The sequence below is a fragment of the Sceloporus undulatus genome, chromosome 3, assembly GCF_019175285.1.
Source record: "Sceloporus undulatus isolate JIND9_A2432 ecotype Alabama chromosome 3, SceUnd_v1.1, whole genome shotgun sequence".
NCBI lineage: Eukaryota > Metazoa > Chordata > Lepidosauria > Squamata > Phrynosomatidae > Sceloporus > Sceloporus undulatus.
This window is the reverse complement of record NC_056524.1, coordinates 204,807,993-204,834,628: the sequence shown is the minus strand read 5'-3', so window position 1 is coordinate 204,834,628 and position 26,636 is coordinate 204,807,993. Positions and strand designations below refer to the sequence as shown.

At 40.2% G+C, this 26,636-nt stretch overlaps 3 protein-coding genes across 12 annotated transcripts in view; all 3 read left to right on the top strand.

Annotated features, from left to right (window-relative positions):
- The window catches only part of ADD3 (adducin 3), a 226,427-nt gene extending 222,190 nt beyond the window's left edge, over positions 1-4,237 (top strand). For 5 of the 6 annotated variants that reach the window (XM_042456390.1, XM_042456389.1, XM_042456388.1 and 2 more), the window contains 2 exons: positions 619-714; positions 1,413-4,237. In XM_042456390.1, coding sequence (XP_042312324.1) covers positions 619-714; positions 1,413-1,705 — 389 coding nt within the window. In that variant the 3' untranslated portion in view covers positions 1,706-4,237. The remainder of the gene's footprint in view (positions 1-618; positions 715-1,412) is intronic. The other variant, XM_042456391.1, reaches the window with a different exon arrangement.
- The window catches only part of PDCD4 (programmed cell death 4), a 777,136-nt gene that overhangs the window by 54,592 nt on the left and 695,908 nt on the right, over positions 1-26,636 (top strand). The gene's annotated exons all lie outside the window — the stretch shown is intronic.
- DUSP5 (dual specificity phosphatase 5) overlaps positions 1-26,636 on the top strand; it is a 428,280-nt gene that overhangs the window by 36,429 nt on the left and 365,215 nt on the right. The window lies entirely within an intron of this gene.

Sequence of the window (26,636 nt, the reverse complement as noted above, 5' to 3'; positions counted from 1 at the left end):
AATCTTAGTTGAAAGGAATTCAGTATTGTTATCTGGGCTACTTTGATAGTATAATAACTTGGGTTGAAAGGTAAGAATCTTTACATCATTGCTGAAGCAAAGTAGTTGTCAGTAGTGTATTCTCTTGCCTGTAGTATTAGCATTACAGCTAGCAGTCTTCTAACTTGCCAATATTTCTTATTTTTGAAAGCATAAAGATTCAAAGGTAAAAGTATTGGATTTCAACAACATTTTCACCCATCTCCATTCAAAGCATCTGATAAAGAGTCTTTAATAACACAAGAACTGTCAACTTGGTGTTACCTAACACTAGCATTTCCAGCACTAACGTTGTATAGATTGTTCTGTTTTGTAAGTAACAGCTCCATGGTTAAATCAAAGTATGTTTTCACGGAATGCTTTCTTCTAAATATTTGGGGCCATCTTTCGTGTACATTTAATAATGGTTGTTTACTAATATGATGGAATTTATAACCTAACCTAATTCTGTGTTATAACTTTAGCATGATCAGGTCAGTGCTAGCAAGGTTGCTTGTGTTTTGTATGCACTAATGTACTGATCTTTTTGTGTTCAGTTATTTTGGCATGGCTTTACTAACTCAAGCTCTTGTCCTGCAGATGCTGATCAAGAATTATTCTCAGATGATGGGTCATCTGTTTCACAAATTAACTCTCAAACTCAGTCCCCACAAAATGTCCCTGATAAATTAGAAGGTACACAGTATAATGTTCTCTGCAATATTGTGAGCCTGTTCTACACTGTTTTGCTGGTTATTTTATAATTATTCAGATCAACCAAGGAAAATATAATATCCTTGTCATATGAAAGGCTAAAAGAATGTTATTGAATCATGTGTTTTAAAAATCCATTTGGATTTATTAGAATTTGGGAATCCATTTTAAAATTATATGAATTGCTGGACAGATTTTGGCTGTAATCTCATTTGCCATTCAGAACAGGTCACTTAGAGATAGTACCCACATCACGTTGATGTACGGTTTGTATATTTTGGGGAAAGCATGCACATTTCTTTCCCAGCATTATTTGTGTACCTTGACTCATAATGCCACTTTTATAACAGGCCATGATGTTGCTCTAGTGGGATTATCATTGCATCACATTCTAATGTGAAGTATAGTCTAAATTGTCTAGTTGTGTGCAGGACATGGCTGAAAACATTGATTCCAAAAAATCCAGTGATTAATACTGCTCATGTGTTAAGCTCTGGTATCTTTTTATTTCAAACAACTGAAGAAAGGGGAGAAATGGAGAAGGATAGGAGACCAGTCCCAAATATTTGACTCTTCCCTCAAAGTCCCAAACCAGAATTTGAATTTAAGCTCTTTGTAGTGTTGGTGCATAACTGTCAATGCAACAAAGATTAAAATACCTCCCTCTTGTTTTTCCCCAGAAAATAATGGCGATTATCTACAGGAAGCTAACCTCATCTCTATGGATCTTCCAGTTGTGGTGATGAATGGTAAAGAAGATGCGCATGATGTGGAAGAGGATCTTGCACAGAGAGTCAGCCAGTTAACCACTACTGTAGAGAATGTAGAGATTACAATTAAGACCTCTGAAAAGATTGAAGAGGCCCTTTCTCCTGAAGGCTCTCCTTCCAAATCACCTTCAAAGAAGAAGAAGAAATTCCGTACTCCATCTTTCCTAAAAAAGAACAAAAAGAAGGAAAAGGTGGAAGCCTGAGGCTACCTGGCACAATTCAAATCCACATTTTAGTCAGCCATTAACATGGTCAAGTTAGGTGGGGTTATGCAGGAAACTGGGCCTTAACCTAAGTACTGAACTGGAAAAAAAATAGAATCAGTTTTTCTGTTAATCAAGCAAAGAATTCATCTCTTAATTAGTATGAGGGTTTGAAATATTGAATAGTTCCACCACAAATTAACACTGGCAGGTGTTCTAAGATAGCACTATAGTAATTTCAGATACCCTTATGGTAGCAAGTAATGCATGGAGATTTTTCTCAACTAGAAAATCTTCAGTACAGTTTCACTAAGGTAGCTGTTGAGTTATCAGATAATGTTTTGAGTATTTTTAATCTACTGCCTCACTGTGTAATTGGATGATACTTCTTTGTATTGTGATCTTGACCATAGCATTTGTTTCGTTCCTTCCTCAGATGGTGCCTCTCACCACATCTTTTCAAGAGTAGGTCATTTATTATACACTGGCACATAATATTAGAGGGAGAAACTGTAAAAGGAATTGCATTTGGAATTTTACAGATTCTGTAAAGAATTGCATTCATCAACAATAATGTTTGCCAAATATTTCATTTTAGTAAGATATAATTTTTTGGAAACTTTTTTTATTCTATCAGTTGGGGGGGGCAGGGAGAAAGCCCTTATTTTTCAATAAAGGGGATTTTATATGCTTAACATTGATAATTTAGTTTAACTATGGCAAAACAGAAAAAGAATTTTATATGTTGAAATTTTTGTATACCACTCAATATAAAGTATTATAGGCATGTAAACCAAGCATTTAACAGTAGAACGTATTTAAGGATGCTTGGTGTAGAGTATACCTAAATATAATTCAGGAATCCAGAGCCTCTGATACCAGATGTTGAAATCATATAAATTTAACTGGATTCAGGTTTAAATCTTGCTATATTTTTTCTCCTCATAGTATTGCTTTCAAATGAAGAAAAATAATCTTGTTGATCTTTGGCCTGTACGAGGCATGTCCCAGCTTCATTTTATCCTTTTGAGGTTACTTCTGCCAGAAGTCCAGGTAAAATCTCAAGGCAGAGTTTTGGGGAGTTGTTGGTCAAGTTGAATCCACAATAAGTTTTTCTTCTCTTTGTTTTGAGACTCTCAGTTTCAGGTCTTGTGAGATCTTAGGAGACAAAAGGCTGTGTTCAATACACAGAATAGTAGGCCCATAGTGTGAAAAGTTGTGTTGCTGATGAGCAGTGCATAACTGACTACAAGCAGCTCAGTGGCTCTACACTTGCCTGAGATTCTTGTGCAACCATATTTTGGGCACCACTCTGTGTGGCAATGATCCCAGTAGCAGGGAAAAGAACAGGGTCTTTTAACTGACACTATATAGCCATTTAGGTGCAGGGAAAATGCACATATCCACATGACAGATGTGCTTCCTTGAATGGAGTCTGGATCCAATGTAGTGATTTAGAAACAACTGAGTATGTGTTGCACTATCAACTAGAAGGGCCCACAACCAAATGAAGGAGACAAAATTGAAAAAGGGAAAGTGAAATGGAAAGATTAAGGGGGTGGAGTTAAGGAGAGTAATAGCTTGCGGATTATTTTTCATAAAATATATGGTATGAATTTGGGAGTATTTTTATTAAAATTATGGAACAGGAGTTTCATATTTTAAAAATTATAAAACAATGTATAGAGATTTCTAGGGAGTGCCACACTTTCTCCCCTTTGCTTTAGTAGTTTTTTTATAGGATCATTTACATCTGGGTTTTCTCATGGAATCATAGAACCAATTAGTGTAGTTCTGTAGGTGCCGATTCTGCCCCTTGCTCCTCTTTGCTGGTAGTTTTATTTTGTTTTGGATTTTTTAAAAAACCACAGAGAATGAACCTGTAAATACATGCTAAAACATGAAAAATAATAGAAGGGCCTTTGAATTTCTCTTCTACATCAGTAGCCACAAAAACAAATACAGCTCAAATATCAATGTGACTTCCAGATTGACAGGTAAAATATATACCGTATACAGATTGTTATATATGACTGGGGGGTGGTTTGGCATGCCAAAAATGACTATAGCATGTTTCAGGCTGGGTTAGCTTTGACTGTGTAAGTGTGACAATGCAGCGCTGGAGTGACTCTGGAAATGATATTCTGGATATCTCAAAATACTGGAATAAGTGTGTTCTTTTTGAAAAAAATAGTGGGAATCTCTAAGTTGCTTAATTTTGTTTATGTTCTACATTTTTTGTGTTGTATTACAACATATGTAGAAGAAGTAACCTGTGAACTATGCTTTTCATAACTTTTAAAAAATATATCTAAATGAATGCAATGTGCATAAATATTTTTTAAAAAATGCAACCGTGAACTATTTGCACCTTTTTTTGCTAATGCCTCTATTTACTTGCTTTGGCATAAAGAATGAGCCAGCCAACCTGTGTCCTGTGGAAAAAAAGATATATAAATGTTGTTGGAAATTGCTCATAGATGTAATGCTAATTAATGTTAAATCACAAATAAACAGTATTTTAAATAGATACATTTTGGAAGCTGTTTATTCTTTGTAATGTTCCTCAATACAGGAAAGTGTAACATGCATCTAGTGAAAAGGAGTCATGTGCCACAGTAATGGGGAATGTGGCCTGCCAGCTATAAGTAAATAGTCTGGAATAAGTCTTTCCATTTAATAAAAAATAAAAGGGAAGGAATCACAAAATTATCACATGGCAAATGATAGAGATGTACAGTCATCCCTCCATATTTGCAGCTTTGATATTTGCGGATTTGATTATTCATGGATTTAATTAATATGTTTTCTCTAGGAATATCTAGGTCCTCCAGCACAACTCTATGGTCAACTTTAACTAAAAGTTGCACTGAAAGCCCTAGAGATTCCTAGAGATAATACTCTACTAGGCCTTTGTAGCTCCTCCAGGGCAGTTCTATGGTCAGTGTCTGTCGGACATCAACCACAGAGTTGCACTGTAGGGCCTAGAGATACCTAGAGAGGTGTCCCCTCAGTAAAAACATGGTGTTTTTGTTATTTGCAGTTTTTCCATATTCACGGGGGTCTTCTGCCCCTAACCCTAGCGAATATGGAGGGACAAGTGTACTTTTCATTTACCTACCATTCTCTGAGACAGACAGGATGGGATAGTAGTTTGCGCACTCAAATCCCAGCTTGGGCATGGAAACCCCCTGGATAACCTTGGGCAAGTCACTCTCTCAGCCTCAGGATGGTCATGGCAAACCCCCTCTGATGAAACTTGCCAAGAAACGCCCATGATAGGTGGGCCTTAGCATCACCATAAGTTGGAAATGACTTGAAGGCACACAACAACAATCATTCTATCTCCCTGCTGCAGAAAGTCTGCCATAAATTTGCACACAGCACTGTACATAATACACTTGCCATTGATAAGTAAGTAAATCATGAGGGGGTTAAGTGGCCCATTTTTTAAAAACCTATCCATTGTTCAATGCCAGAAATAGCCTTACTGACACTGATCCCCCACTGCTGCCACCATTTTTATGTTCCCCGTTGATCATTCATACATCCCTAAAATTGACCCCAGATTCACCCTGTTGCCAATACCTATTATATGTAGTCTCTAGGACTGGATACTATGATGCATGTAGATACTTTTAAACAGATATCCCTGTTTAAATACTTAAAGGGATGCCATATTGAGGAGGGAGCAAACTTATTTTCTGCTGCTCCAGAGACTAAGACCCGGAACAATGGATGCAAGCTACAGGAGAAGACATTAGGAGGAACTTCCTGACAGTAAGGGCTGCTCGACAGTGGAACAAACTCCCTCGGAGAGTGGTGGAGTCTCCCTCCTTGGAGGTCTTTAAACAGAGGCTGGATGGCCATCTGTTGGGTATGCTTTGACTGAGAGTTCCTGCATGGCAGGGGGTTGGACTGGATGGCCCTTGTGGTCTCTTCCAACTCTATGATTTTTTTAAGTTTCAAGAGTTCCCATTTCAACAGAGGAACTTGAAAACATTTTGTTATGTGCCTTCAAGCCATCAATTTAAGGCAAACCTTTGATAGTATTTAGTTCATTTATTTTTTTGGCAAGATGTTTTCAGAAATTTCCTCTGAGGCTGAGTGTGACTTGTGCAGGGTCCCCTAGTCTGTTTGCATGGCTGAATGGAATTTGAACCCTTTTCTCAAGACTTCTAGTCCAGTACACAAAACCACTATATTGTGTTTTTCTCTCAAAATGTTTAGGCAGTATCTATTGGAGACTGAGGAAAGTGTAAAGATTGAGAGTAACAAATCAAAATAGTTACCTGCAATATGTTATTGGGGAGGCTGGGTGTGAAAGGTCATAATGAAGTTACATTTCAAAAGTAATATGGTGGGTTACCCGTTTTGATGTAATGAAAGATGTTTTTCAAAGTGTATTTTAGGCATTTTTAAAGATGATGATTGTAATTTCAGCAAGTATTTGAAAAGCAAATGAGCAGTACTATTGTTATTTTCATTTATAGCCCATCTGGGACTCAAGGCAGCTTAGATAATACTAAAAACCAGAATAGATTAAAACATACAAAAACATTAGTAGGGTTATATAAAAGTGAATTTAAAGAGCAATTAAACAATCTATAGAATTAAAATATTAAAAACTCATTACGAAGCAAGGTACAAATAACAACAAAATAATACACCATTAAAACCCATTGCAATCAATTCCTGAAAGCTTACTAGAATTGAAAAGTTTTCACTTGCTGGCAGAAAGAGAACAAAGAGGGACCCATTCTAGCAATAGTAAGAGATTCCATTCCACACTGGAAGCAACCACCAGGAAGGCTTTCTCCCTCAAATACACCAATTTTTCCTGGGAATCATAGAATCATAGAGTTGGAAGAGACCGCAAGGACCATCCAGTCCAACCCCCTGCCATGCAGGAAATCCAAATCAAAGCATCCCCAACAGATGGCCATCCAGCCTCTGTTTAAAGACCTCCAAGGAAGGAGAATCCACTACACTCCGAGGGAGTGTGTTCCACTGTTGAACAGCTCTTTCTGTCAGGAAGTTCTTCCTAATGTTGAGGTGGAATCTCTTTTCCTGTAGCTTGCATCCATTGTTGCTGGTCCTGTTCGCTGGAGCAGCAGAAAACAAGCTTGCTCCCTCCTCAATATGACATCCTTTCACATATTTAAACAGAGCTATCATATCACCTCTTAACCTTCTCTTCTCCAGGCTAAACATCCCCAGCTCCCTGAGTTGTTCCTCATAGGGCAAGGTTTCCAGACCTTTCACCATTTTAGTCTCCCTCCTTTGGACACGCTCCAGTTTCTCAATGTCCTTTTTGAATTGTGGTGCCCAGAACTGGACACAATATTCCAGGTGGAGCCTGACCAAAGCAGAATATAGTGGTACTATTACTTCCATTGATCTGGACACTATACTTCTATTGATGCAGCCTAAAATCGCATTGGCCTTTTTAGTTGCCGCATTACATTGTTGACTCATGTTCATCTTGTAGTCTACTTGGACTTCTAGATACCTTTCATGTGTTGTCTTATTCAGCCAGGTGTCCCCCATCCTATATCTAACAGAAACACACTTCCCCAGTCCATTTCCCAGCTTATATCATCCACCAAGGCAACCAAAACTGTCTTCATCCCATAACCAGGCCTAAAGCCATGAAATGGATGTTAGATCACCATCACATCATCTCACTCCTGGAGCAGAGAGGGCACCACCCACTCCAGCACCTTGTCCAAAAATAGAGTACTGTATTGGAAATTAGCCAAAAGTTATCCAGTATAGTAAGAGCAAGGTGTTTTGAGTTTTGTTTTTGTTTTTCAACAGAGGTCTTAAAGAGCCCAACAGTAAAGAGGCATTAACCGCTTCCATTGCCCAGTCTGCTTCTGGCCTGGTTAATATGCTAAGAAGGGAAGAGTTGAAGGGGAGAAAACACTGTGAAATGCAGGAAAATGAGAGATGTATTCTGGGTTTTTGTTGGTTCAATGCTAGAAACTGGCTACAGAAAAAGAGAAACAGAAGAATCAGCTCATGAAGAAGGGTTTTCCGAAAACGTGTCAGCAGGACAAATAAAAACCTTTTCCATAACAGCACAGCTCAACATTTTATTCCACAAAAACACCAGAGTACATCTCTCATTTTCCTGTAATATGCCAAGAAAGCAGGGATTTATTGCACATACGGTGCATATCTCCCCTCCAGGGAGCCAGACCTCAGGCTGCACAAATTCCTGTTTTGGTGGGAATAAAAGAAAAGTGATAGCAGATCAAAGGCAAAATTGAATTCTACAGTTTGTTTGATACCAGGTTTTTAAGGGGAGCCTCCGCCAATCTGTCACTTATTATTATTATTATTAACCTTTATTTATAAAGCGCTGTAAATTTACACAGCGCTGTACATACAATCTTTTTAATTGGACGGTTCCCTGCCCTCGGGCTTACAATCTAAAAAGACACGACACAAAAGGAGAAGGGAAAGGTGGTGAGGAAGGGGCCTCTCTAGTAGGATAATACATATAAAATACATAGCAATACAGGAAATGATTAAATAAAACAGACAACAAAAGAACAACAAAAAGCAAGTGACAATTATGCAATGCCTGGGAACGCTTCTTTGAACAGGATGGTCTTCAGCTCCGTTTTGAAGCTGGTTAAAGAAGAGATGGCTCTTGTTTGCGGGGGAAGAAGGTTCCAGGAGTGAGGGGCAATGAGTGAAAAGGGGCGAATCCGAGATGGGGCAGAGGAAATCCTGGGCTGGGACAGCAGACCTTGTCTACCAGAACGGAGGGCCCTAGTGGGAAGGTGAGAAGAAATCACCACCTAGATCTGTTGGATCGCAAACCCCTCAGGCCACAGTCAGCAACTGGATTGTGGAATTTGTACCCATTTGGAAAGTAACACATTTGGAAAGGCAGTTTGAGCTCCCATAAGAGTTATTTCAAAGATGCAAAAAACAAAAAGTATTACTTTCAGCAACAAGATCCATATAGTATATGCCATTTTCTTTGCCAATCCTATTGCTTCTAACATTAAAAATAAATACAGGGACAACTCAGTGTGTTCAAAATATTCTGTACACAATGCTAACAGAAACAGATTAGATTTTTGAGTTCACTGTTAATAAAGATCCAAAAGACACTGCAGAAATAATCCAGTTTGAGACTGCTTTAACTACCTTGGCTCAATGCTAGGAAGTTCTGGGAACTGTACATTTGGGAGACATTTAGCCTTCTATGTCAGAGAGCCCTGGTGCTACAATAAACTACAATTCCCATGATTCCCTAGCACTTGACAGCACTCTAACTGCTATGGCTCAATGCTAGGGAATCCTGGGAATTGTAGTTTATTGTAGCACCAGAGTTCTCTAAGAGGTGAATGCTAAATTCATTCCAACTCACCCATGTCTCACAATTGCAACTATTGGTCTGTGCACACATGGGTGTATTCACACGCACCCCTTAGATTTTTCCATATTCTGTTGTGTTAACAAAATATTTTGCACCTATTTGTTGAGCAACTCATATGCATCAAGCAATAACTGTACTCATTAAATCCATTTCAAGAGTAAATTGTAACAAGAAAATGTGGAAAAGTCAAAGGGAGACAAAAAATTGTTTCCAAGGCTCTGTATGTACATTAACAGGTCAGAGGAGAATAGATTGCCAGTACAGTAATCATGGCAGGGCCTAAATACTCTAAGCCACCAGATCATGTCTTATCTTGGAAGCTAAATATGATCAGGATGTAAGACTGCCAATGAATACCAGGCACTGTATACTATATTTCAGAGGAGGAAACTGACAAGCTACCTCTTGAGTATTCCTTGCCTAAGAAAACCCTATGAAATTCATGAGGTCACTATAAATCAACAGGAAATCTAGAAGGCACATACACAGAGACATAGTAATCACAAAGCTGGCATGGTCAGACATAGTTATATAATGAAAGATGGCATAGCCCATGACCATTAGGTGGCACCAGATCCCTTTGGCATTCTGATATTTGTGAGATTAATCCCTTGAAAGACAATTAGCAAGCTGCTTTCAAAGAAAGTATTTTTGTGGAGGCTCTGTGGGCATTATTCCAGATGCACTTCAAACAGATGAAAGAGAACAGCTGGCTTTTTTGGATGTCTGTGTTTATCAGCTCAGTTAGAAACCCAGAAATGGAATGTTTATCTCAGGGGATTTCTGCGCGTGCGCACACACACACACACACACTATGATGATGATGATGATGATGATGATGATGATGATGATGATGATGATTCCTTTTACCAAATGTGCTGGGTCCCAGAATATTTTAAAATGTTATAGTACTGGGTGAAGTATAGAATGATTACATTTATCGTGTCAGACTAGCTTCCATTTTAAGGGGAGTGCATACAAAAAAAAAACGCTCACATGGAAGATGCTAGCAAGTTAACCTTTAAATGTAGAACTTTTCACAGTCTGTATTTATCATCTAGTTGCACAGGGAAACCCTCCTCACTTGTGATGCTTTAATACGTAGACCCTCTGAGCACATCCTTGCATATATTTGCACTACATGAAACAATACCAGCTTTAAGGACACTCTTAACTAACCTATAACTTTCAATGTGCTGGATTAAACTAAGAAAGTCAATTCATATTGGTTGTATATAATGTTAAAAATCAATATGTTCTCTTTATTCCACATTAATATCTACAGTAGATTTCACATTAAATTCTGCTTGGCAGCGTGTGTATAGCAAACTGGCTGTAGAACTACAGTATAGGACTGCAATAGCTCTGGATGGTACATGACCGCCACCTTAATAGTAGTTGAAAGTACCTCGTTTTCACATTAATGGGGAAGCATCATCAAGATCCAAATAATCTTGCAAGTTGCTCAGATAATGAAAGAGAATAGCCTATCACCATTCAGTTATATTGTTATCCATTATAAACTAGATAGCAAAGAGAAAGATTCAGCACATGCCATGCTAGAAGGACCCATTTGGAACAAAGAGTAGTCTCTGATGTCCTCATGCTCTGGATGTTTTGCCTTATTTTTAACATCCATTTATAGCATGCAACATCACATAAACTTGCAGGTGTTTTTTTTTTTTTAAATACACATTGTTATTCTATAGGGACCTTTGGAACAGATTGATTTCATTCAAGCATACAATGCAAACAACTGATTTATAGAGATTGGTATGGATGATCCAGGGCTGGAACAGACTGGCCAGTAAAGCCGGCTTCTGGGTGGTTTGGGGGCATGGTGTTTAAAGTAGCACATCCCCAAGACATCTGGAAGCCACCCTGGCTGACCAGACATGTAATTTGAATGTTTTAATGTGTTGTGTTTAGTTCCTTCAAGTTGTTCCTGACTCAAAACAACCCTATTATAGGGTTTTCTTAGCAAGATTTATGCAGAGGAGGTTTGCTGTTGTTTGCCTCTGCAATATATGCCTACAGCACCTGGTATTCTGCTGAGGTGTCCCTTCCAAGGCACTAACCAGGCCTGGCCCTGCTCAGCTTTCAAAATCAAACAGGATCTGGTGCCCTTAGTATATTTAAGATGGTTGTTTTACCAAAAAAAAAAGAACCAAAATGGACCAGCCTTGGCACTTTTGGCCATTTGTTCTTGTTGCTGCTGTTGAGGCAGGAATAGAACTATATTTTTATGGCTCATAGATATATCATACTTTCCAACTGTCCCAATTTGGCAAGGCCTATCCTGATTAATCCCAGTCCTCCCACTGTTTCAGCATTTTAAAAATATTCCAGTTTCTCTCTCCTCCCTCTTCCCACTTTGCTCCCTTACTTCATATGTTGCAAACTGAGTTCAAAATGCAAAAGTAGTTTACAATGAATTAACTCAGTATGGGAAAAGGAATTTTACCCTTCCTTGTAGACTCAAGCAAAAGGAAATTGCTGCATCCTCTCTGTGCTTGTGTGGGTTTTTTGTTTTGTTTTGTTTTGTTTTGTTTTGTTTTCATTAATAACATTTACCCTCTTGACCACAGACTGTCCCAGAGATGGCAACGGGCCTCTTGGAGGGCCCCAGCGACGGCAACGGGTCTCCCAGAACAAGCCACATATGTCCCCATTTTCATCTGTGAAATGTTGGTAGGTATGATTTATTCTCGGGCACTTCTCTGTTTTTGTTTAAAATTATTGCTGCAGGTTTGTGAGGGGTTTTTTAATGTCTTGTTTCTTGCTACTGCTACCAGTTGTTAAACCAGTCCAAGTCAACCAACTCCTCTTTTTTTGTTCTAAACTCCCTAACTTTTGGCTGATAAAATAAAATAGGTCTATATGTTCAGGTTTGTATGTTAAGAGCATCATAAAGATGTTCCTATGCAGAACAGAGAAGGATGACTCCAGTCAGCATCATGCTACTCGCTCATAGAGACAGGTAAAGTTAATATGAAGAAACACAGTTAACTACAACCACAGTTCCATCATAGATGCTCTTTCAAGGCATAAAGTATGCTATGCAATTGAAGATTGTGTTTTCAGACCTTGCTTGTAAACTGTTTTGATGAGGCCTGTTCAACTGTTTCAATGGACCTCAGGCATAGGATCATTGAAGTCTGAATATTTTTCTTTTGGGGAATGTGGGGGAAAACCTAGCAAGTCTTGAGAAGCTGAAAAGCAATACTTATATTCTTGCTAATCATTTATATTTATCTTAAGGATGATGATTGTCAGTTACCAGTTCATACATTTTCCTACTTAAAAGCAAGTATAACTTTTGGTATTCTGCTTGGGCCAAAAAAACCTCACAAAAAAGCAGCTCCTATGGAAACAGTGAGAGCCTTTTTATTTTTAAACATGAAAATGTATGTTCCAATAAAGTGGAAAATACAGGCAACAGAAAGAAGCATGCTCCAGAACAATGCAACACAATTAATGAATACAGGAGAAGAAGAGATGATGGAGAAAGAGGAGAAGCAACTCACTGCCTACAGTCCTTCAGATAAGATGCACAGACTTGTCAGAGAGATCAAAAAAGCCTGAGGATTGTTGAAGTACTGAGAGTAATTCATTTATACTGCAAATCTGTATAAAACATGTACAAATTAGACAGCAAGAACTGTGTGGTGGGTAGGATATCCCTTTTGCAGGAAGTATAAGGGACCGCTCACTCTTTTTCTTCCTATCTTGGTTGCATTATTGCTGTACATTTACAGAGAATTTACAGAGTGGGAAATCTACTCATGTAGCTCTCTATTGGGCCAATGTAGGACTTACTTAAGTTTGTGAGTGGGACAAGGAATACTTCATTAGCTAAGTGTTCTTTTAGATCAGGGGTCGGCAACCTTTCAACCGGCCTCTGCCTGCCCCTGCCGCCGCCGCTGCCGATTGCGGCTTTTCCCAGCTCCCAGGGGCTGCCATTTTGTTTTTCAAAATGGCAGCAAAGTCTCGCGCGACCTTCCCCGAGGTCACGCGAGACTTCACTGCCATTTTGAAAAACAAAATGGCGGGGGCCTAGAGGCCAAGTCTTGCATGAGCACAAGAAAGGTCACGCGAGACTTCGCTGAGGCCCGCTGAGGCCGGCGGAGCCCTCGAACAGTGCTCCGAAAGCGGCAGCGGGCCTCTGGGAGGCCCGTTGCCGTCACTGGGGCCCTCCAAGAGGGCTCCGGCGGCCACAGCAGCGACCCTCTGGGAGGCCCGTTGCCGTCACTGGGGCCCTCCAAGAGGGCTCTGGCAGTGGCAGCGACCTTCTGGGAGGCCCGTTGCCGTCGCTGGGGCCCTCCAAGAGGGCCGTTGCCATCGCTGGGGCCCTCCAAGAGGCCCATTGCCATCACTGGGGCCCTCCAAGAGGGCTCCAGCGGCAGCAGCGACCCTCTGGGAGGCCCGTTGCCGTTGCCGGAGCCCTCTTGGAGGGCCCCAGCAATGGCAAAAGGGCCGGCAAAGAGGAGGAGGCCTACAACGCTGGCGGCCCTCACTGGCTTTTTTGCCGGCCTCTGACGGGACCTGGTGCCCCGTCAGGGGGTGGCAAAGAGGGGGAGGCCTGGCCCCCGGGAGGTGGAAGCTCCGTCCCCAGCATGCGGCTCCACCCCCGGAGGGTGGAAGCTCCACCCCCGGCATGCAGCCCTGCCCCCGGAGGGTGGAAGCTCCACCACCACCACCACCACCACCCCCGGCTTCGGCCCCCGAGTTGTCTGAGGGACAGCAACCCGGCCCCCGGCTCAAAAAGGTTGCCTACCCCTGTTTTAGATACTCAGTGGAAATGGAAAGAGGATGAGGGTGCGATGAATATTCAGTCAATGTGTTCCCAAAAGCTGTCAATATGGTCTACTTGCCAGGCAGCAGAAACAGCATTGATCTCACCCATTTTCATCTACACTCTGGCTTATTGTGAAGTGGATGCTGGAGTCAAATTTAACAGATAAAGGCTTTTAGTATTCAATGATCAAAAGTGTATGTTTTGCACACCTGCAAAAGCATTCAACATTATATCCCAGAACAGAGAGATGTAAGTTGATGTTGAACTGTCCCTGGAAATTTCATCCAGTGTTGACAGTTTTTGTTTAAAAAATAAATCCATCCTAATTCAAAGTACACATGGGCCTCCTAATGTAGTTGGACTGTCAGTCCTAACCATGGCAGCCATGGATGATGGGTCATGGGAGCTGAGGTCAAAAAATATCTCGAGCGCTATAGTTTTCTACCTCTCATTTAAAAGCATGCAGCAGAAAAAATGACAAGCCCTGAACCCATTTGCCTGCACTATTGTGGGTATAATCTCTTTCAAGCAACTACTACACCTCAAAAATTTAATCCAACAAAAACCAAAGTTTTTTGGCTAGCCAGTGATGGTCAACAGATTGCATAACAGGGATGGAAAGGCTATTCCTCAAAAAATCAAACAATGATTGAAAAACAGGTTTTTGATGCCTGAGGCGTGGCTCAGCTAGTGTACACGCCATTGCTCAGAAACTGAAGTACAATGTCCCAAGAGGTAACCAACATGGCTTCAAGCAGTGTGAATTAAGCAATTTTAAAAATACTGTAATAAAGATCTCCTTCAGAAACTGGAAAACCTGGTGAAATGAGGTAACTCTTAAAGAACACACACTTGCACAAAGGAAAAGCAAGCAAAAATCAGGGATAAAAAAAATTGATTTTGAGGAGGACACTGCTAACTGTGTCAAAACCAACAATTAAAAGTGTATTTAGATACATCCAGAGTAGAAACCCAACCAGAGAGTGTACTATTGGAAATTAAAGCTGTTCTGCAGGAGGTCAAAGAGACTGCAGAGAAGCTGAGTGAATTCTATCCTTCGGTCTTTAATGCAAGATTTTGTTTTAATCACTATTGTGTGCCATGTTGGGGTCCATTTTGGGCAAAAAGCAATGTTTAAGTTACCTAAAATCTCAAATTGTCTCAGTCCCTTCCTGAAAACACTAATTCAGGTATGCATTATACAGTGTGGCTCATGTAGGGACCATATCTCCCTGGATAAGCCAACCCAGGCCCTGAGATCATCACAAAAACCTCTTCTCTCAGTTCTACCACCATCACAAACATGGCTAGTGGGGAATACCCTGGGCTAGTGAATACCCTGGACTTTGAAACTCCCTTCCTTCTGTCCTTCCATTGCCAGGCAAAGATATCTCAATTCTGGAATGTGTTTACAATGGGACTTTAAAAAAAAAAAAGAATGGGCTGGGAGAGCTATATTGTTTTAGACTGAACTGTTTTAATAGTTTTTTCATATTTTAATTGCATTTTGTTTCTTAATGTGTAGTTTTAAATAATTTTAATATTGTCAAAAGTTTGATCCTATTTTAATGCTCACCTTTTGTCTGTTTTTAGCTGCACTGTGTTTTAAATTGTAAGTCACCTTGAATCCCAATTTTGTGAGAAAGGCGGGATACAAATAAATATAATAAGAACAAGAACAGCAATGTGGCTGAAGTACAGGACCCTTTCCACAGCAACCAGTTATTAGCCAAATGCTTGTTTTTGCCTGTCAACAAAACACAGCCTAGTGCTGATGCTTTCAAAGAAATCTAAAAGACAAACGGGACTTAGCATGTGCAAAGTTCACACTGATCCCCCCCCCCAAAAAAAAAAAAAAAGGGGGAGTTACATTTCTGTATGTATATATTTTTCTATCTGGAGATTGCTGTTTATTTTTATTTACCCCCCCCCCTTCATTCTAGCCAATATTTACAGGGCCAGAATTTCAACTTAAGTTTTAGAAAAGAAAGATGTAATAGGGAGAATGTGTGTGTGTGTGTGTGTGTGTGTGTGTGTGTACATATGTGTCCACCCTCCGTCTTTCTGCTTAACCATGAAGAAGCTAATTGCCTCTGCATGACATAGAAATGCTTTAAGTGAGACCCCCTTGAGGCCCAGTGCAAGGTTTGCCTATATAGTCTTCCCTTTCAATGCCTTATGTTGGCAGGAGCCCAAGTTTCATTTAACATAGATCTTTGATAGTATAACATGGTTAAGTAAAAGAGGTCACGGTTGCGGCTTGCACAGATGTATCTCCCTCTACTTGGGGGTGAGTGTACAATTGCTGAAATCGGCAGAGGCAGGCACCATAGAGATAAGGGGCTTGTTTACCCCTGGTACTTGACTGTCATTCTTAATCTTAAAGTGTCTGCCCTGGCAAGATAATGCCAGAGAAAAATGTATCCAATTTTATTTGTTGTTCCAAATTTAGATTTCTCTCTCCACCACTACTACCACAAAACACACACATCCAACTCCCTACCATGCCTGACTGATACCATTGGATGTGTTGTCCCAACCAGCATTTTCTCCCCAAGTGATTTGTTTGTTAAAGCAAAGGTCAGAGATAGCTGACCTAATGGGAGACTGAAAAACAGCTGACTTGATGGGAGAATGGACTTGCATTCTTCTCCCAAAGGGTCCTGGGTGATTGTTTATCATACAGCCTTTTCCTTTATGCAGTGCCAGAAGTATGCAGGATGCTATTGCCCCCATTCTCTACAAGTCCAACTCTTGTTTTAAAAACATCTAATCTGCAAGCTAAGGGGGAAAAGAATAGGGCAGAGTACTAAGTGCATGGAAGTTATCACAGGGGTAAATGAAAGGGGGGGCTTTTTTTTAAAAAAAAAAAAATGAGACCAAGTTCTGAATATGTGCTGGAAACACTACATTGTTTACTTTGGTTTATTTAAGTAGCCTTCACTTACTTACAAACCCATGCTTGTATGTATGCACTCAGCCAGCTGCGTCTGGAACAAAACTTCACATTTTGGACTGAAAATTAAAATGGCCTGATTATGTTTTATTTGCACTCCACATGGGATTACTTTTGATGGTATGCCAACAGCAAATCAAAAAAGAGATATGGCCATCTCTGTAACAACTTGCCACATTTGCTTGCAATGTCACCAGGAGGGCTAGAAATCTGGTTAGCCACAATTATGCTTCACAGCTATGGTTGCCAGATCTCAGGTCCTGAGTATCCAGTTTTTGTGGGTCATTTCCAGGCAGGAGACAAGGGTGCAGATTCTCCCATTTTTAGTGGGTGGGCTTCGCTTCAGGCAAGAGGCTATATGCAAATTTTCAGTTCAGCTACAATTTGCAAGGTTAATTGAGTTGCAACTTGTCTAAGTAAGGAAGAAGAAATATTTTCGTCTCATTTCTCCTTGTTCTGGGAACAACTCTTTTAATTAAGATTTCTGTCCCCATTTCCAAACAGGAAAATATGTTCTGTCTGTGTGTGTGTGAGTGGCAAGCTGTGAACAACTGTAATTGTTACTTAATGCATAACGCTTAACGACATCACTAAGAGTGCATCTACACTGTAGAAATAATGAAGTTTGACATCACTTTAACTGCCATGGCTCCACCCTACAGAATCCTGATATTTGGAGTGTTGTGGGGCACCAGCACTCTTTAGCAGAGATGGCTAAAAATTTGTGTAAAACCACAAATCCAAGGATTCCATAGGATGGCGCTACAGCACTTAAAGTGGTGTCAAACTTCATTATTTCTATGTTGTAGATGCACCCCATGTCTCAGTTTTGAGTCCAGAAACTTCACAACCTGGGATAATCCTGAACTGACAGCCATGTTCAAATCTGACTTTGAAGTCTTTTATATGTGGATTGGCCCTCCCAAAATATCAATGTTGCAGCTTCAGTAAAACATGATCTGTGTTTACTCATTAGTTCTTAAGAATGAAATATTGGATTCTGCCCAGTAACTGCCAGATCAACTCTATACATTTCTGCTCAGAAATTGATTCTATGGGGTTTACCATCGTGTACATAAGTGTGTGTAGGGGATTGCAGCCTGAATTTTGAAAGAAAAACAGATTACTGTAGTTTTTCATATATAATCCACAAACTCTAACTTTGATTTGTTTCAATATTAGTCAAAACACAGATTCCTTCTTCCCTGTTTCCAAGGAATCTTCCAAAAACCTTCAAAAAAGTAAAGTGGATGGAGGGCCCAGACTCATGTGCCTATTAGAAATTGTTGATGTATGTGTATCCTGTTTTTCAACTGATATCCTCTAAGCAGCTTAAACTATTAATAAGAAGCAATAAATACATTAAAATGAAACAAAAACAAAATTAGCTGAATCATGAGAAACTGCCTGTTGTGATGTTGCTTAGCTTCCCTTTGCAATGCAGTTGCTTCCATTTCACAAGATGATTTCTGGATAGTTTTGTCATCTGGGGAGGATCAGTCAAAGCCAGTAGGGACCTAGTGGTTTTCTTTGGCTGCCTACTCCTCTCTCCTGGCTTCCCTCCCAAAGGGCCACTGAAGATAGATAGCACTGCTATAGAGGAACATAATCCAGCTGGAGGAAGAATAGGTCAGGTGTTGTTTGTACTTGCTTCCATCTCTTTCCTGTCTAGGGTTACCAGGCGAACCCTAGAGCTCCTATACCTTTAATAGTGTATAGAAGAGGAAATTTCAACAAGTGTTGCTTGCCATGGAAGCTCCACCCACTGACATTCCTTCTTCTGCACAATCTTATCTTGTTTTTCACCTGGCAACGCTACTGCTATTCCTTCTTTCACAAAGCAGTTGATGTCATGTCATTTAAACAGGTCAAACAAGAGGCTGATGTCTACTGAGTCATACCATTGGTTCAACTTGCCCAGTACTGTCATCACTGACTAGCAAAGTCCTCCAGGGTTTCTTAGCTCAACTAGTAGGTGGTAAAGATTGGACTAGGGAACTTCTGCAGAGCATGGGTTCTACCCTGAAGCATTTGGCCCCGTTCCGTTTGCTTATGCACAATTTCCCTTAACCTTATGGTTGCAGGAATTTCTGAGTGCATGTGGTATACACAGAAACTCTTGGTCTTCTCCAGCACTTAAGGGAGAGGAGAACTCAGCACACCTGGAAAGAAATGGAGAAATGATGGATGGATGCATCTGACTGTACTTCTGAATCACTCTTGTACTCAGTGAGTGCTTGTGATAATTTACAATGGAATATTAAGAGCATTAACAAACAGCAATTCCAATAAAACTGAATGAAAATAAAACTGGCCAGATAAATGTATTGCACTCCAATATAACTTGCATAGGCATCTAACAGGTCACTGTGTAAATAGGATATTGGATCAGGTAGACCTTTGATTGCATTCAGCATAGCTCTCATGTTCCTATATATTCTATAAAAAGGAAAACACAAAAGGATTAGGTCCCTCTTAGTAAATTCTAGCTAAGGTCCAAGCAGCAGAAAGAGTTGAGTTGGGGTTAATAATGGGAAATGAAAGACCCCTATTTTGAGTCCCAACTAGAGCAAACCAATTGAATCAATGGGATTTGCAAGCATGTTGATTTATCATTTATCAATTGATTCAGTCGATCTATTCTTATCTGGAATTAGTAATCAGATATAGCCTAATAACACCAAATTTATTCCCCAAGAAGTGCACTAGTCAGCATCATGAATCCCAACCCAGGGTCAGAGTTAAAAAAGCACTTTATAAACTGCAGGACCAAGATTAAGAGATGGGGGCAAGAGTAATTAACTGAAAGCACAGGGCAGGTAAGAAATGATAATAAAACAGAGAACAGGTTACCATTTAAGAATTCAGGGTGTTTGGTATGGCCCTGGTCTGTTTTCAGGTGGTTCTTCACATACCATCTGAGAAGCCATTGTTACAATACCCAGGCCAGAGTTGGTGAGGGGCTGTTTCTAGACAATCTTGCCCAAGTGTGACTTTTTAGGAGGGATTCCGTGAGAGCAAAAGGCTCAAAGGAAAGCTGGCTTTCTACAGCCACTTGGGCTTGTGGTGGTTATATGTAAAGCATCTGCCTTCTGATGTTCCCACCAACAGCTAACCAATTGTGTGCTCTTGCTACCATGTGCAGAAGACCTCTATTTTTACTACAAAATTATTTTTTATGCTTATTTAACATTTACAAATATGAGAATTGTAGAAATGGAACAAACAAACAAAAACAAATAAAAGGCAATGTAGTCTCATTGAGTTGTGACCGGAACAAAGGTTGACTTGATTGACATTATTTACCTTCCCTCTGTAGTTAAGCCCAAAGTTCCACTACTTTCTCCCATTTTTTCCTTGTGCTGTTGAAATGAATCTCCTTTTTCGATCATAGAGAGCGTGTCCATTGTTGCCAATTCTTGTACATTTGTGATCCATTCTTTCATGGTGGGACCTTTATTACACTTCCAATAATGCGTGTACACAATTCACGGCGCAGCTAACATATAAATCAAAATTTGATTTCTTCCGGATTTAACCTTTCATTTACAGTTTCTGTTAGGTTTAATAAATATAGTTCTGGTGCAAATGGTAACTTAAAGTTCAGTTTTCTTTCCATAATTTTAGAGATTTTTGTCCAAAATTTCTTTGCTGTTTTACATTTCCGGCATACATGGAACATTGTGCCTATCTTTTTTCTGCACTTTCAGCATTTATTCTCTTTTAACCTTTTAATTTTTGCTAATTTGGCAGGAGTAAGGTACCACTTTAAAAAACCCTTTTAGATTGTTACATTTCAAGAATTTATGGATGAGTTGCCAAGATTTTTCCCAATGAGCTAATGGAATAGTTCTACCAAAATCTTGCATCCAGTTTACCATATTGGTTTTTATCATTTCCTCTTTTTGTTCCATATCTATCAATATATAATTTCGATATCATGCCTTTTTCTCCTTCCTTCACAATTTTATCGAATAACTTTATTTCACTCTCTATTCTATAGTTGTCCATGTCTTTTTTAAAGTCTTCTCTAATTTGCGAATATACAATCCAAGGAATTTTTGTGAAGTTGAAGGCTTTCATGGCCGGCATCCATGGTTTTTTGTGGGTTTTTCAGGCTATGTTGCCATGTTCTAGAAATTTTTCTTCCTGACGTTTCGCCAGCATCTGTGGCTGGCATCTTCAGAGAAAGATTCACTGTAGAATCACTCTGAAGATGCCAGCCACAGATGATGGCGAAATGTCAGGAAGAAAAATTTCTAGAACGTGGTCACATAGCCCGAAATCCAAGGGATTTTTATTCCTTCCTTTTCTAATTTTTCTAATGATTTTAGGCATATAACATCTTTCTTTTTTGCTAGTAAATCTTCGTACTTGGGTCTAATCCCTCTCATTAAATTCTCTTTATTATGGAGCACCTCCTGCGTTGAAAACCATCTGGGGAATTTATTATAGAAATGTTTTTTATATTTATACCACACTCTCAATAGTGGTTTCCTAATAAAATGATCTTTATATTCTTTCTTTTCTTTGAAATTCTCATAACATAGATATGTATGCCAGCCTTTTGAGAAGTTGTAACTTTCTAGCTCTGAAATTCTTTTTACTTCCAATAATATTCAATCTTTTACCCAAATCAATGTACAGGCATAAAAATAATATTCTAAATTAGGCAGTCCTAGTCCTCCTATTTCTTTACGGTCATACATAGCTGTCATTTTAATGCGTGGTCTTTTTCTTGCCATATAAATCTTTGAATATCCTTCTCCCATAGGTTAAATGGTTGTTTATTTAGCAAGATGGGCAATGACTGGAATAAGAACAACATTTTTGGTAGTACGTTCATCTTTATAGATGCAATTCTACCAAGGAGGGATAACTGCTAGTTGCTCCAGTTTTTAAAATCTTATTTTTTATTATATTTAGGGTTGCCATATCCCGCCGGGGGTGGGATAATCCTGGGTTTTGACCGCTAGGGGGCATCCCTGCACGGTTTCCTCCTTGACCCAGGTTTGTCCCGGGTCAAGGAGGTTGCCGCTGCGGCGGCTGCAGCGGCTGCCGTTGCGCGCAGCCGCTCGCTCACGCGCGATCGCTCATGCGGCTTCCAGTGCGGCCACCACCAGCGACGCGGCCTTTGCTGCCCGCCCGCCCGCCGGCGCTTAGGCTGGCCCTGTGCGCGCCCTTGCAGGCCAGCGCACAGAGCTAATGAGGAGGAGTTCCTCCTCCTGAGTCTGGAGCTGGACAGCCCGCCCCTTCTCCAGACCTGAGCCTGTGAGTGCTGGCAGGGAGCGGGGCTGTTCCAGCCCCAGTCTGCTCCCATTGGCCAGCCAGACTCAGGAGGAGGAGCTCCTCCTCTGTTGGGCCGGGCTGCAGCCAGAGGGCAAAGGAAAGGGCCATTTCCTTTGCCCTTTTTTGGCGCCCAGGAGGAGAAGGATGAAGATGAGGAGGAGGAGGAGGAAGAGGAGGAGGTGGGTGCCCATTTATAGTATTTATTTTGGTTAAGTGTGTTCTTTTTAAAGTGTATTTTTTCCAATATTTATTTTTATTAAATATATTTTTAAAGTTTATTTTTTCCAGTATTTATTTTTATTAAATATATTTTAAAATGTATTTTTCCAGTATTTATTTTTATTAAATATATTTTTAAAGTGTATTTTTACAGTATTTATTTTTATTAAATATATTTTTAAAGTGTATTTTTGGTGCTTTTAATGCTAACAAGTCTCCCTTGTTTTGATAATGATAGTGTGATGATGAGGATGGTGATATTGATATCAATCAGTTTCTGAGGCATGTGCGCACTGTTTCTGAAGGCGAGACAGTGTCACCTTCCAAGGTGTGTTTTTGGTGTATTTTTTGTGCTTTCCCTTGACCAAGTAGACACTTCTGAGAAGTACAGTTGGTTCAAGAAACTTGAAACGGCAAATCCACTTCTTGTGAAACCACCTGGATATGTTCAATATGCATAGCCATGTTAAACCATGCTAAGTGTTAAACCCAAGGGGTTTGGTTATGGAATAAGCCTCTGAAATATGCAAGAGGCCATATTAAGTAAACCATGTTCAATGGTCAAATGTGCTGTCGTGTGTGTTTTGAATGGAGGGGGGTGGTTTGGCCAGATAGGGAAGTACATTTCTGGCCTCTGCCTAGGAATAATGCCAAAATGTCCTCCATTTTGATCATGCCTAAGAAACATGCAATTATATGAATATTTTTTAAAAATCATCAAAAAAATTTCGCATGTCCTCCATTTTAAAAAAAACCGTGTCCTACCTTTGAAAATGTTGTCTTACATTTGTCCTACATTTGTCCCGGTTTGGAGGTCCTGACTTATGGCGACCCTAATTATATTCCATGTTTTGATGTAGTTATTTTTTTTATAAGTCTGAGTTTTCCCCTGTGATTATAATACCGAAGTATTTGATCTTGTTTATTTTTTTTTATGTCTGTCTTTTTCCCTAGATCTTCTCTTTCATGTCCAGATAGATTTTGGGTTAAAATCCCACTCTTATTATTGTTTACTTTACTGCAAAATTATTTTTGAACACCCCATGTGTGTCCTGCATATGGAGTAGGCTGTGCATAAGTTAATTACTGTAGGTTAAGAGCTAGTGAGGAAAGGCTAGAGTTAGGCGGGTTACAGACTGCTGAAATGCGGCGGTCTCCCGCCGCCACCACTTGCAGCGTCCGGGAGCCGCAGCGGCCAAACCGCGCAGCTCCCAGATGCTCCGAAGAAGGAGCGTGGAAATCGCACTCCTTCCTGGGCCCCAGAAAAGACGTCACGAGGCGCTAGTCACGCACTCGCAGTGTCACTTCCGGGGCACGATGTGTGGACGCAGAGCGTCCGCTACGTCAATATGGCGGCGGCCGTGTGGAAAGGCTGCCACCATTTGTTACGGACTCTGTCCGTAATAGGAGTAGGGGCGTCTAGAATAGACGCCCCTTTTTCAAACTGGGACGTCCTCAGGACGTCCCTAATGGCAGTCTGTAAAATGCCTTAGATTTTTTGTGGGTTTTTCGGGTTATGTGGCCATGTTCTAGAAGAGTTTCTTCCTGACGTTTTGCCAGTATCTGTGGCTGGCATCTTCAGAAGAAAAACCGACAAAAAAATTATGGATGCCTGCCATGAAAACCTTCGACTTCACGCTAGAGTTAGAGTTCCTTTTTTGGACTGCAACTCTTAGAATCCCTTACCAGTATAGCTAGTGAGGAGAGTCTGGGACCTATAGTCTTCCCAAAAAGGAACTGTTCCAGGCTTCGATAAAAGCTTTTCAGATGCTCTTCATGCAGCTATCACACCCTTTTGGCTGTGGTCACAAGCTATTTTCTAGCATCATGAACATACAATGACAAAAAATGAGCCTCTAGAGTACCCAGTTTAGTTCTAAGTATTTGTCCCTATGAAGTTTTGCTTAGAAGCACCTTAGATTTTAAAGAACAAGCAAACAAAACCCTTTTGTGTGGCTCTGAAGTGCTTTTAAAGACAATTAAGTTTGAATGCTCACCAGACAACATTTGAAAACAGCATTAACAGTCCTGGCTGATCTGCAGTGCCCCAGCCAAGGCAACCCTCTGTTTACATGCATCCCAGCATCTCGAATCATGTGCCAGGTTTGAGGGCATGGCTATAATTTAGAGCAGTGGAACCATGTGCCAAATATATGCACGCCTATACAAAGTTGCTTGTACAAAAAGCCTTCTGTCCTAGAATAGATCTTTAGCACTATTATTACTAATTATGGGGTTCCCCTCCCCAGTTTAGACTGAAAAATAGGGGCAAAGATTGAGAGAGTTATTTCTTACAAAAGTGTGAAAATGGCTATCAACTATGGAAAAAATAATAAAAGCAATTACCGGTGCTGAATTGGCTGCTGGCATACCCACAAAAGCTTTTCATTCAAATTGCTTTCTGGCCTAACAGTCTCTGCACCTAGCATTCTAGTTTATTTCTTCAGGCTGGCTCAGCTTCACCCACCACCACCACCACCCCTTTTGAGTGGGTTTGTTAAAATCTTCCAAAGTTGAAAAGGGATGGTTTTTTAAACTGTCTCAGAAAGTGGCTGACCGTCTTAGGTGAATTCTAGCCTTCTGCTTTATGTGCCAAGTTGCGAGGAAATTTGGGGAGTTACTGGGCATTCAGACTGGTGTGACCAAATTCTTCAAGCAACAGTCGCTGAGCTCTTACTTTGGAAACATATTTTGAAGCCTGAACTGAATCGCTAACCTAGATCTTGGATTCCTGTGGTAACGTATGTTTTGGCACAGAAATACATTTGAACTCTGCTGAGCAAGGACTTTGCTCAACTCCAGCTGCATTTTTAAATGTTTCTTCAGTTCATAGAATCTCTTCCTGAAAGGAAACTAAATTCAAGAACAAAGGAAAGCCAATTGTACATGCGCATCCCACAACCCCTTATTTTTCTTAATTAAGAGAATTATGCATGTTTGCTTAATTCATGTTATTCTGGCTGCAGAATTTGCCTCATGTCAAAATCTATTTATTTAGCTTCTTTTCTTGTCTTAGATTTCAATCTTTAAAGCAGGGGTTTAGGGCAGCTGCTAGGAGTGAAGGCAGTAAACCTTGACACATGGCAGTTTTTGACAGTCATTTGCTGAAAAGCACATTTTAAAAGTCACTTATCCATTTTGGTAATGCTGAACTAGGAAAGATGATAATTGGCCAGATGACAAGTTTCCACAAGTGTGCATGTAGGACTTTCCATCTTGGACAAGCAAAAATTGTTCAACTATTTCAAGAAAAAAAGAGAAGACCGTGGTAAAAGAACAGGTTGCAATTTCAACAGGTCACAGTCAAAAAGCAATAGTTGTCTGCATATAAACCAGTGGAGATATAGTAAGGTCTCTAAATCATAATCTAACAGGCGTCAGTGTACTTAAACCAACTGAAATAAATGGCTTAAGTATAATTTGCTATGCATGTTGATCTATAATACACTGTCCCTCAGAATGCCTTCACCTACCTGGCATCTTCCAGATGTGCTGGAGTACAACTATCACCAGTCCCATCTTGCAAGTCATGCTGATTGGGATGAATGGGCATTGTTGACCAACACATTTAAGAGGCACCAGGTTGAAGTCAGCTCCCCTGAAGTGTCTATGAATGAAGCCTCCCTCCCAAGGTTTTTTTTAAAAAATGTTGTCCCTCACACACACACAAACTGCCACTTGTTTTCACTCTTCTTTTCTTTCACCTTGAAATTGTCCATGCATTTACATTCTCTCTGCTCTCTGCCACCCCTCTTTTCTGTATTTTGACTAAAAACCTGGGTCTCCCATTTACCACTCATTCATTTTTAGTTTTACTACTCATTCTTTAATGTTTCCTGTACTGTTCTTTATGCATCTGCAGAGAAAAAAAATGAAAGATGAGAGAGAGTTAGTATAAATGTGTTCAGTTTAACAACAAGCTGAACCTTCCTTTCCTTGTAAGTTTGCTCACTCAGTTGTGCCAACTTGCACAAAGCACTGCAAGTAGATAGAATAATGCCCCTTACTGGGAAAGTCAGTAGTGCTTGAATTAGCTGCAAGAGACCTGAGTTTCCCATCTTGTATCTTAGAACATTACATATAGAAAGTAAATGCAGGTGTTAAGGTCACATTGGGTAACAAATAGACTTGTGCGTGCACATGCGCGCGCACTCACACACACACACTCACAGAGGCTGAACTATAAGCCACTGTGGTGCAGTGGTTTGAATGTTCAACTATGAATCCTAGAGATCAGGGTTCACATTCCCCTCTGTCTTGGAAACCTATT